Here is a 12,005-nt window from a genome sequence, read left to right on the forward strand (position 1 = left end):
GCAACTGTTAGTACATGAGGCCCCAGCTCTACTGTATCACTACCAAGCATCAGCTCTCAGAGCTGGCTCATCGGAGTGGGGATTACATCAAGTTAATTAAAGCTAATGAATACGTAGCATAACATTTTGTTGGTAATTTGCATCGTAACTTATATCCATACTATGTACTACAGACAAATGAACAATCTCCACTTAATTTAGCATCAGATTGAAAGAAAAACTAATAATTATGGATAATAATTATTAATAATTATAATTAAAATAATTATTTTATTTTATATGATTGTAAATCAATTCAGGCATCAGTGGATTCCAAATACTCTAGGTATATTTCAATGAAGAGTATTGCCTGAAGCAAAGATTGTGAATAAAAGCTGGAGTCACCATGGTGATGTCCACCACTGGGTTAGAATGTCAGTCAAGGACACCCCAGACCTGCTGTAACTCTCTGTCAGGTCCTGACTTGTAGAAAAAAAACACTTTATATTGGTTTTATTATTTTTAATGAGTCTATTAAAGGCGATCCCTAGTGTCCTTCAGTGGTATTACACTGTTCAGCTCTGGCAAATACAGCACTTCATCTCGTTGTACCTTCCTTCTCTACAAACCAACTCATGAGATTCCGGAGGTGGGAAATAACGAAGTACAAATACTTCATAAATCTACTTACTACTTAAGTAGATTTTTCAGGTATCTGTACTTTACTTGAGTATTTATTTTTCTGGCGATCTCGCCTATCCCAGCTGTCATTGGTCTAGAGGTGGGGTCCACCCTGGACAGGTCTCCAGTCTATCCCAGCTGTCATTGGTCTAGAGGTGGGGTCCACCCTGGACAGGTCTCCAGTCTATCCCAGCTGTCATTGGTCTAGAGGTGGGGTCCACCCTGGACAGGTCTCCAGTCTATCTCAGGGCTAACACAGAGAGACAGATAACCACTCACACTCACTAATGGCAAAATCATTTTTACTTTTTACTTAAGTACATTTCAGAGCCTGTACTTTCTTACTTTTACTTGTGTAAAGGAGTTGAATCAGTACTTTTACTTTTATCAGAGTACTTTTTTACACAAGTATCCGTACTTTTACTTAAGTACAGAATGTGAATACTTTTGCCACCTCCGTATTATTCACATAACAGTTGTAGATAAATCACACATTAATTTTATTTTCTATTGCAGATTGAATCTGGTTCAAATTTGATTTGTGTTTGGATGAAATCCTGCTGCTGTCAAGTAACTTCAGTCTCTACTGAGCAGGATGTTTTATGTTAGTGTCGTCTAATCACAAACAACTCAGTTTTTATAAAGTTAGAATTATGTAAGAAGAAATAATTAGTGACTCGAGGCTACGCACGAGACACGACCCATGAACTCCCATTCAAAATTTGAAGCTGATTTTCGAGGAAAGCTGAATCCACCCTCTTCTTATACTCGCCACAGTTTCCACAATATTTACTCCAGAGACACCAAAATTACATCAGTGTGTTCGGGAACTTCTCCTGCCAATCACTGTCTGTTTTTTTTCTGATGTGAGCTTTGGTTTTGCCTCAGTGAGCTCAAATGCGAGGACTGTCAGAGGGCAAAAAATCTAAATTTCTTCCTTCTCCTCTCCTGTGTCTGTGAGTAGTCATGGCAACCAGCAAAGTCACCATGGCAGCCTCAGGCCAGGGCCACAGCTGCAGCCATTTTTGTAGTCCTTGGCAGTTAATTTCAGTTTATTTAAGTAAATAACAAAGATAGAGACAGAGAGAGGGTAAAAGACAGACAGGCAGTAACAGAGAGGTAAAGCAAGACATTTTTTGAGGTGACTGTCACTCTGCTTGCTCTGTGTGTACATCTGAGCTGAATGTTTTCTATTGTGTGTGTGTGTGACTGTGCTAATCTCTAGCCTTAGCCTAGTTTAGTGCGTCAGCGCCGCGCGTTAGCGTGGCAAATAGTAATGCCAACATTAGTAATTGTAATGCTAACATCTTTTTCCTTTTCTTTTTTTAATAACGCCGGCAGTAGCCCTCGAGTCACTCTCAAAATTTCCAGCAGGAATTTTCTAGTTATGTTTCAAATTCATTCATCTTCTGGACCCGCTTATTCCTGTTAAGGGACGCGGGGGGCTGCTGGAGCCTATCCCAGCTGTCATTGGTCTAGGTGGGGTCCACCCTGGACAGGTCTCCAGTCTATCTCAGGGCTAACACAGAGAGACAGAGAACCACTCACACTCACACTACGGCCTATGTTTCAAATTATAATTTATAAATTAGATGTAAATGTAATGATAAAACAAGACAGATACAGTATATTTAATGATAAGGAGATTGATAACAGAGTTGTATCATTAGACATCACGTCAAGATGAGACTCAAATAGATTTGAACATCCTGACATCATTCCACTTTGATCTCTTTAAATGAATGAATCATCACTTTCACAAAAAGTGATGATTTTTTGTTCTCTTTCATTGTGGTAAAGATTAGATCATTATATTTCACATCAGGACATGCTTAGCTTAGCTTAGCTTAGCAGCTGTGTCTACAGTTGAAAGTAAAGAGCAGCTGTACCTCTGGTCCTTTTTGGTCTGGTGGCTATTTGTCCATAAGTGACGTTCTCTGCAGCTGGATCACTGTCTGGAAAATAAAACACACAAGAGTTCCATCAATGAACCTTCTGTGTTGAGTCAGGATGATGTGTTGCTGGTGTTGGGACTTTATTGAATGTGTGCTGTTCCTGCTTCTCTATCTTCTTTGTCTCACGCTGTTAAAATCAGTCTCATCATCTCTAAACTGTCCAATGATCTTTCTGACTCTCTGTTCATTAAATATGTTTGAATCCTCTCCATCACCACCTCATCCTTCTGGATGTCCAGAGAGTCTCAGCTGTAGTTTCCACCAGTGATCTGGTGTCTGGGAACACATCAGGTATCATCTGTTTACCTGCATGGAACCAAAGCCTGCTCAAACATGATTGGTCAATATTACTGGGACTAGAAACAGAGACCAGGAAGATTCAGGAACCAAACTCTTTCCTTCAGATTCATCTGAGATCTTTCCAGAGATCTATTAACTCTGCTCCACCACTGACGTCTAGACTCCTTCCTCCATTTGGGACATTGCTCTGAGAAGTTGATTCTCATCATCAGAGTCTAATCACCAACAAATTCTTAGCTCTAAACTCTTATTGTGTTCATTTGTTCCTCTTTCTTTATTAAACTGCATCATTACTGTCAGCATATTTACAGCAGCAGCTTTTTACAGTTTTTTTCTCTTCTTAACACCTCTGGTGGAAATGTTTGTGAAACAGAGAAGTGGACGACCACAAACTGTTTGCTGCTATTTGTAAAAGCTGACACATCTCACAACAAGACACAAAACTCACACAATGTACACACTAAGAGCAGCCAAAGGAGACCACACTATACTGAGAAGTGCCACTATCACACCATCTGATCAGACTACAGTTCAGTGCAGTCAGCAGGAGGAAGTCGCTGCTGTGGTTTTACATGCAGAGTTCTAAAGTTCTACATTAATAATTGGATCAAGAGACAGTTTGAGAGGCTGAAAACTCCCAGCAGAGGATCTCTGTTCTCATCAGTCTGTCTCTTTATTCTCTCATGGTTTCAGAAAGTCTAATTCCATCCTCACAACAAACCAGTGATGAATGGATCCTAACAACTACTGAGTGTGGACCAGAGCTCAGAGTTAAACACTAACTACACATCAGTTCATCACAATGTGACACTGAGTCCAACACACACTGACCTGCATTAAAGTCCATCAACAGCAGCTGGACTCTGGTTGATCTTCATTTAAATCAGTCAGAAGCTTTAGTTGGTCAGATACATCAGATGTTTATATTCTGAGACTTAGATATGAATGAATGAAAGCTGTTGACAGTCCATGTAGTTTCCATGACAACTGTTTCTATCATTGTGTCACATGAGGCTCTAATGAGTCTATTAAGTCTTATTAATTGACTCTAATTCATAATCAGGTCAAACAGAACTCTGTACCTGTAATAAACTGTTAGGTTAGAACAGGTAAAAAGAAAATATATATATATTGTGTTTTCATTTATTATCTTGTAAATGAATGTTTCTGAATAAATAAGCTGCTGTGTTTAATGATGGACAGAGTGAACTTTCCTCTACTGTGTAGGTGATGGAGGCGCCAGTAGTCGCAGTGGCCCAGTGCTCTCCTTTAGTCAGCAGCTGTATGATGAGAACAGTTTACTCTAGAGACGAACTCATAACAAAATGAAAATGGACCGACTGGACTCTGGAAGAGTTCCACATTGAAAATCCGCCATCCGAGCCAGGCTGGCCGCGGCTCCTCACAATCCAAATTACAACATTGGACAAAACCAAATTATGGATTGTCAACCGCCAGATGGACAGCTGCATAAGAGTGATAACAGAGACCTGTCTGCAGTAGCGGTTTTAGGCACGGGCGAACCGGGGAGCCGCCCGGGACGGCATTTTTTCATGACACAAGTGGGGCGGCACGAGCACTTGGAAAAAATAAATAAATAAATATGCACCACTACATGGTTTTCTATTATCCGTGACATCTGTGGGGGGAATTGGCAAATTGTCGTCCCCTACAGCTGCAGGCGCCCCTGCTTGCTGAGAAGATGCTGAAGCTGTGCTGAGAAAGGGAAACTGAACAGATCGAGGGTGGGGGGAATCCACTGTATAAAAGGGCTAAAGTCAGTCACACCTTGACTTTCTTCCATATAACACACATTTCATTCCTAATATTATAAATACAGGCCTATAATTCCTGCACGTTTTTGATTTTTATGAATTGTGTGAAATGGCCAAATAAAACTAGGTAATACAAAACGATGATGTCACTATATGGAGTGGATAGATAGATAGAGTCTTTATTGTCCTATAAAGGATATTCTTCTTCACACATCATTTCATGTAGTCTCAAAATGGTCACAAATGCGTGTTCCATGATCCACACGTGAAACATGACATTCACAAATGCGTACCGAGCTATCTGAACGTGTGTGATTGTTTTGCAAATTCACAAATCAGATCGTTCATTCATAAAGCTCATCCTTTTCTTTTTCAAAAGACTTCCTGCGCTTACGAGTGTCTAAGCCTACGCATACGGATCGGCAGATACGGACAGATCAGGCTGCGCACGCACACAGAGTTTTGAGACTATGTTCACGCTGCTCAGATCCACAGATCCACAAATACATGGTGCCTTTAAGTGTCACCGGAAAATGGGAAATCTGGGCTTTGGGCGAAGAGAGCTTTATCTTTCCTTTAGGGAAAATGAACCTTCACTGATATAACTTCTCGTTTACTGGTTTAGTTACAACACTGAACTCAACAGAGGACCACGTAGATATTAATATAAGATTATTTAAAAAAAAAAAAATCTTAAAAGTGTGCTTTTAAATGTTCTACTGAAGGATTTGTGCAATTGAGATAATGAAACATGGCTGTTTGTGCAAAACGTTGTCATTTCTTTTCGCGGGGGGCGCTCGGGGAGTAATTCAATGCAGAACCGCCACTGCCTGTCTGCATGAAAACATCCCGGACTCAGCCGGTCAGACTGTGCATCAGACTCCGGTAGGAAAAGAGGAGGGGGTGTGTCCCTATGTTAATAACAGCTGATGTATAGACACTGTTGTCCAGACCTAGAATTTCAGTGTGCAGACCTTTCCATCTGAACAGGGAAACCACCACTGTGTTTGTCACTGTTGTTCACCAGAGAGCTAATGCTAACATAGCAATAAACAAGCTACATATTAGCATTAGCAGACAACAAGACAAACACCCTGATGTCTTCTTTATTGTAGCTGGTCACTTCAATCACACCAGTCTGAAGACGGTACTTCTCAGATTTTATAAAAATGTAGACATCAGTCCAAGGAAAGGCAGAACACTTGACCAAGTCTACACCAGCAAGCCTAACGCTCCCCACACCTTGGACATTCAGACCATCTATCCCTGTTCTTAACACCAGCTTCTCGGCCCTCATCTGCAGATCAAACCCACAATACAAGACAGTGTGGTGTTGGACTGAGGAAGCTACTTTGTCTTTGTAAGACTGTTTTGAGGACACTGTGTGGGAGCTCTTTGAACAACCAGACATTGAGGCCTACACCTCCTCTGTGCTAGCATACATAGACAATGTAACCACCAGTAGACAGGTCCAAGGGCGTACCACCAAATTCACTCTTAATGTCAGTGGGCCCCTATCCATGCCAGTGCATGAAGCGCACAAGCATATATATATATATATATATGAATGAATAAACAAGCATAAATAGTGTTTTAAGCTAAAATCAGATCAGATTATATTGATGACTGGTTCTTTCATTCACCACCTGAATTGATGCATTTGGCCTACTTGTGCTCAAACACCTATAAACATCAGGCTACATCAATGTTTTGGTCCATGACACATTTTGATTTAAAAACATTTATTCTTGAACAGGAGTCAACAACTGTACACAGAGAATCAAATCAGATAAACTATCTCATTGTTCAATAAAATTGTTCTTCAGCTTGCAGAAAAAGAGCCTTTAGCCTTTAGCCTTGCTAAAGACTTACACGAGATGTAAGATGTAATTTACATCCCAGTAAATGTCCATTGACAGGTCTTTATGTTGCAAAGTCACTGATAAGATTTCTGAAACTGGTTAATGTTGACAACTAACGTTAGCTGGCCCATAATCGTCTTTACTTGTAACAGCATGCAGCCTGGTTGGCAAACTTTAGCATACAAACATCAGCAACTGACAAACTGATGCTGTCTGGACTACAACAACGTTAACATTAACTGGATGCAGTTACACAACAAGTAAACTTGTTTCACCTTTTCGGAAACAAAGCCGTTAACAGGTGCTTCCCCTGGTTTTGCCTTCTATCTTTTTCTTTCTGCTCCCGCACCTGCCCGACGGCATGCAATCAACTGTGGTCACGAGGTTCCTTAAAAGCTCATTAAATATTCAATAAATAAATCTATTTAAATATCTGTAAAAAATGTGCACATAAGCAATGTGCAAAATGTAAATGAAGTGCTATCGTGACTAAAGTGCAATGTGCAATTATTTCAGTAGCTCAAGTTGTTGTGCAAGGAAATACCATTACCGTATTACCCATGTGCAATATTTACAAGTAATGAACTGCGCTTCGTTACAGTGCAGTGACAATAAAGTTCTTCTTTTAGAACTATGAATCCTTCAACTTTACCGTTGATCTGTAATTTTGATTCTAATTTAACTATTAACCGGATTTTCAAATTAATATTTCCCTATCGGTCCCTGTAACTACAGTGGTTCTCAATTATTTTCTGTCATGCCACACATTTTTTTCATTTAAATACTATTGAGAACGTGATAATATTTATTTATCTGGCACCAACATTCTGCATAAAATCACCCGATTATCAAAATAGATGAATAAAATGAGCTGAGATAACATCTGCAACAACTTGAAACGATTTCCAAGGTCAGTTTATTAACTCAGTTCGTAACTTTTAAACAGGACTGTTCAGTCTGTTTGATTCTCAAAACAGAAAAAAAGTGCTATTGATTCACTGGGATATCGTGTGATATAAAAAAAATGTTTTAAAAAGGCAGCTGGACTTGTAGAGTTTTGTCCCTGTTTTGTCCCACCATTCATAGTGAAAGAGGACAGGGACAAAACAATCCCCCCCTCAACGATAGGTAAGTACCCAACCTAGTGAGTGGAGGCTTGTTTATTGTTCAAGCATGAATAAAAGACTCTAACACTGAAAGTTTGTCTGTGAAGGTTCTCAGTCATCCAGGTCATGGTATATCCAAAAAAGGTTTTAAAAAGGCAACTGGACTTGTAGAGTTTTTTCAGAAGACGTTTCACCACTCATCCGAGTAGCTTCTTCAGTTCTGGGGGACTATAGGAACTCCTCCTGAAAAAATTTGCTTGTTATGCTAATAACAAAACAAACATGACAAAACACCCAGGCAGAAACAGAGTAATGTGGTGTACGCTGTTCAGTGCAGTGAGGAGTGTACAGACTTATACATTGGGGAAACCAAACAACCCATCCATAAACGTATGTACCAGCACAGGAGAGCCAGCTCATCAGGAAACGATTCAGCGGTCCACCTACACCTGAAGGACAAAGGACACTCCTTTGAAGATAACAACGTCCAAATCTTAGCCAGAGAAGACCGATGGTTTGAAAGAGGAGTAAAGGAAGCCATCTATGTCAGACTGGAAAAACCTTCACTAAACAGAGGAGGTGGACTGAGATTTAATCTGCCATCTATTTACAATACAGTTTTAACTTCTGTCCCCAAGAAGTTTCAGTCTCATTCACACCTTGACACTGGAGCCTCTGACGGACAAGAGTCGTTAGAGAACCATTCATAAGATAGAGGACAGGGACAACACAGTCCCCCCCTCCACTACAGGTAAGTACCCAGTCGTTAAGGGAAATTAGCTGCACCAGTTTCTGGTTATTAGCATAACAAACAAGTTTTTTCAGGAGGAGTTCCTATTTAAACCTCAGATTTCCCACCAGTCCACCAGAACTGAAGCAGCTACTCGGATGAGTGGTGAAACGTCTTCTGAAAAAACTCTACAAGTCCAGTTGCCTTTTTAAAACCTTTTTTGGATATCTAATACTGAAAGTCCCCCCTGCCTCTCATGCCCCCCTAACACTTCAGGCGCGCCCCACTATTTCAGAAGTACTGCTGTAACCACAGTGGTGTCCTGTAATTATTAGGAGATTAATCATTCTAATTGTAATTAGTGCTTGTAACCACATTTGATCCTACAATAATCCAGGTTTAAATGGGAATTAATTGAGATTAAACTGAACTTAAAGACACGTTTCAGGCTAAAATCATTTTTTTATAACTGGATAGTTCAAAATAATAAATAAAAAAAGAGAATAATAACAACTCTACCTCTGCTCCGTCTCATTGGCTGTTTCTTGTTCCGTGATATTTTGACGTCACTGTACGTGATGTCTTCTGGGACGTTCCCTCCAACAGCTGAAATGAACCAAAATGAACAACAATAGAATTTAATGGAAATTAGTCTAAATGAACATTTAATGAAAGATAAAAAAAGAACATGGGAGTCTGTGTCTCACCTTCAGGTTTCCTACGAACACATCGTCTCACCAGGAGAACCAGAAGAACCAGAAGAACCAGAGAACAGAGAGAAAAAGACAACAACACAGGGAGGAGAGGAAAGGAACCAGGAGGAGAGGAACCAGGAGGAGGTGTGGATGTAGGAGGAGGTGTGGTGGTGTTTCTCTCTAGAATGAAGCAAAGCTAATAATGAACTGATTGTCTCATTGTGAATGTTGAAAGCTGCTGAAGAATCATCTCTGACCTCCTCACCTGTGACAGAGATCCAGCTGGATGGAGACTCTCCATGACTGATGATGTGACACTTGTAGAGGCCTTCATCAGACCTGGTAACATGGTGGATGGTCATGTGACCTGTAGACTCAGTCCTGATCAAGGAGCCATCTTTATAGAAACCAGCTGAGAGGATGGAGGGAGTGGTCTTTGTTTTACAGAGCAGAGTGACGTCATCTCCCTCCATCACAGGGAGGACAGGACTCTGCAGGATCACTGGTCCACCTCAACACAGAGACAAACTACAGCATTTCATCCATTTCCACACAGCTTCATCAATACTAACTCCACAGTCTGAGCTTACCAGAGACAGTGAGGTTGATGCTGTTACTGGTTGCTCCCTCTCTGGACTCACACCAGTAAACTCCACTGTCCCTAGTGGAAGCACCACTGATGGTACAGGAAGAACCAGCTGCTTCTCCCCAGTCCTCACACTGAGTCCTCTGTTCTGTGGTGGTGTTTCTCCTCAGAGTCCATCCAGCAGAGCTGTCGTCCTCCTCACAGCTCAGAGACACAGAGTGTGCTTCAAAGACCTGAGAGCTGCTGGGACTCACAGTCAGACGAGCTGGGAGGGTTCAGATGAAACAATATGATTGATTTAATGTCTTTTCTCTGAGAGATGTTGACTGAAAGCTTTGACTCTACTGAGTAATAATGATGAGGATTGAACAGGTTTAAAGTGAATGAAGACGTTGACTAACCTTGGTTTGTTGTGCTGAACAGCAGAGAGCTCAGAACTAAAGAGAAATGACACTCAGGTTAGTTTGAGTTCAACTAAATCATCAAGAAGAGTTTCATTCATCTCTGGTTCCTCTAAGATCTCTGGTGGATCCACTGCTGAGGACTCAGTGATGTTAAAGAATCATTCAACACTAACTCCAGACAGACTTTATGTCGGCTGCTGGGATTCTGAAAGTCTTCATCTGTTAAATGTTGATTGAGTTGCAATAAAACCAGGACCGTGGTGCTACAGAAATATAAATCTACACTCTACCAGGACAGAACATCACAGAACTGAGTCTAAATAAAGTTCAACATATGCAGATGGTACAAAGACACAGAAGACAGTGGAACGTATTAGTGATGACATCCACTACAGTAGAGTACGTAGGGTAAGGTACAGATGAAGAGGAACGCTAACAGCAGCAGTGCTGTTCTATGCTCAGTGCTATATAATAATGATCAGTAGAGTACTGCAGCTGGAACTCTGATGGAAGTGAACTGACTCTGTTCTGATGTTGTGTCTTGAAGTTTAACGCTCTAGTTTGAATCTAAAAGCAGAAGTTGAAGCTTCCTCATGGTTCTCCTGACTATGAACAGTGACTGTGCTGCAGGAATATTCAACAAACACACCACTTGTAGCTCAGAGCATAAAGACAGGTGTGTGTTGACTTGACAGTTCCACTGATAGAATCACTGACTGAAGCTGACCTGTTCCTTTCTGACCAGTTTCCTCTTTAAATGATTCCAGTTCCTCTTTAGACCTGCAGCTCGTCCTCATGCTGACTTGATCCTGACTAGTTTTCATGTCTCCTTCATCAGTTATCAACAGTCAAAGATTGTGGACTTACAGAGCAGACGCTGTAGAGACGTTTCCTTCATTGTCCTTCTCACTCGTCTGACCTTTTTTCATCTTTTCACAGTGACACCAAGTAAAGCCCGCCCTCTTCCTCTGACTGGCTTCTTTCTTCTATTGGTTCAAACTCAGTCACAGATAAAGAACTTGAAGTAAATCTACGTTCAAACAAATCAGACTCCAAACACCACAGAGCCTTTATGTCTCCTAGAAAACTCTTCAACTAATGAAGGAATAAAAGGAGCTAAACATGAAAAGTCCATGATGGAATAATCTATCAAATGTATGTATGAGCATAGTTTGAACATGATTAGAGCTGGACTGAGATCTTCTCTTGATCTTTTCTCTAAGGTCACTTTACTGCTTCAGTCTTTGTGAACAATGAGGCCTCACTTGAGTGTTTTCCATCAACTAATGTGTCCAACAGTCTGACCTGACACCATCCCTGCAGTGTCTCCATGTGACCAGTAGAGGGAGATGTTTGCTTTCCAACATCATGTCCATCAGAGCGTCTCAGAGACATTAGCAGCCTTCTGAGGGGACACAGAGGTTACATCTGCAGGACCTGAGGACTGTCCAAGGTTGGACCCAGCAACCTGCTGCCACATATACTGAGAGACAGGACATCATGGAGGTGGAGCAGCAGCAGCAGCAGCAGCAGCAGCACATCACTGCTGACTGATTGACATGAACCAGGAAACTGCTTTTTTAATGTCGGAGTTACTATTGCTACTTTAATCTGAAAAAAAAAAAAAAGCTGTGAAAGAAGAACAAAACCTGAAGAGAACTACTTCAACTTCCAGTAAATCTACTCTGCTGCATTCCAGAAAGCTGAGATGTCAGATTTATGGAGTGAACTAGATTCCACCTCAAAGCATTCCAGGAGAACGAAGTTGAACATAAACAACAAACATGGCCGATCGTGATAAGATAATATTTGTTTTGTTTCTGATTTTGACCTCCAGCAATCCTGTCTTCTCACTTAAGCTGCTCAAACAGAGGAGGGAAGACAGCTGAGGTAATAAAATAAATAAATAAGAAGAATAACAAAACCTTTATT

The 12,005-nt window shown here is 40.9% G+C and overlaps 1 protein-coding gene across 1 annotated transcript in view; it reads right to left on the bottom strand.

The window, feature by feature from the left end:
• Positions 1 to 10,971, bottom strand: part of LOC311509986 (high affinity immunoglobulin gamma Fc receptor I-like) — a gene marked incomplete at both ends in the record, with an annotated part of 68,990 nt that extends 58,019 nt beyond the window's left edge. Inside the window, 4 exons of the mRNA XM_084575445.1 lie at positions 9,349 to 9,594; positions 9,674 to 9,934; positions 10,071 to 10,106; positions 10,941 to 10,971. Coding sequence (XP_084431571.1) covers positions 9,349 to 9,594; positions 9,674 to 9,934; positions 10,071 to 10,106; positions 10,941 to 10,971 — 574 coding nt within the window. The remainder of the gene's footprint in view (positions 1 to 9,348; positions 9,595 to 9,673; positions 9,935 to 10,070; positions 10,107 to 10,940) is intronic.
• Between the last annotated feature and the right edge of the window lie 1,034 nt (positions 10,972 to 12,005).

This window comes from Chelon labrosus (assembly GCF_963514085.1).
Source record: "Chelon labrosus genome assembly, contig: SCAFFOLD_137, whole genome shotgun sequence".
Classification (NCBI taxonomy): Eukaryota; Metazoa; Chordata; class Actinopteri; order Mugiliformes; family Mugilidae; genus Chelon; species Chelon labrosus.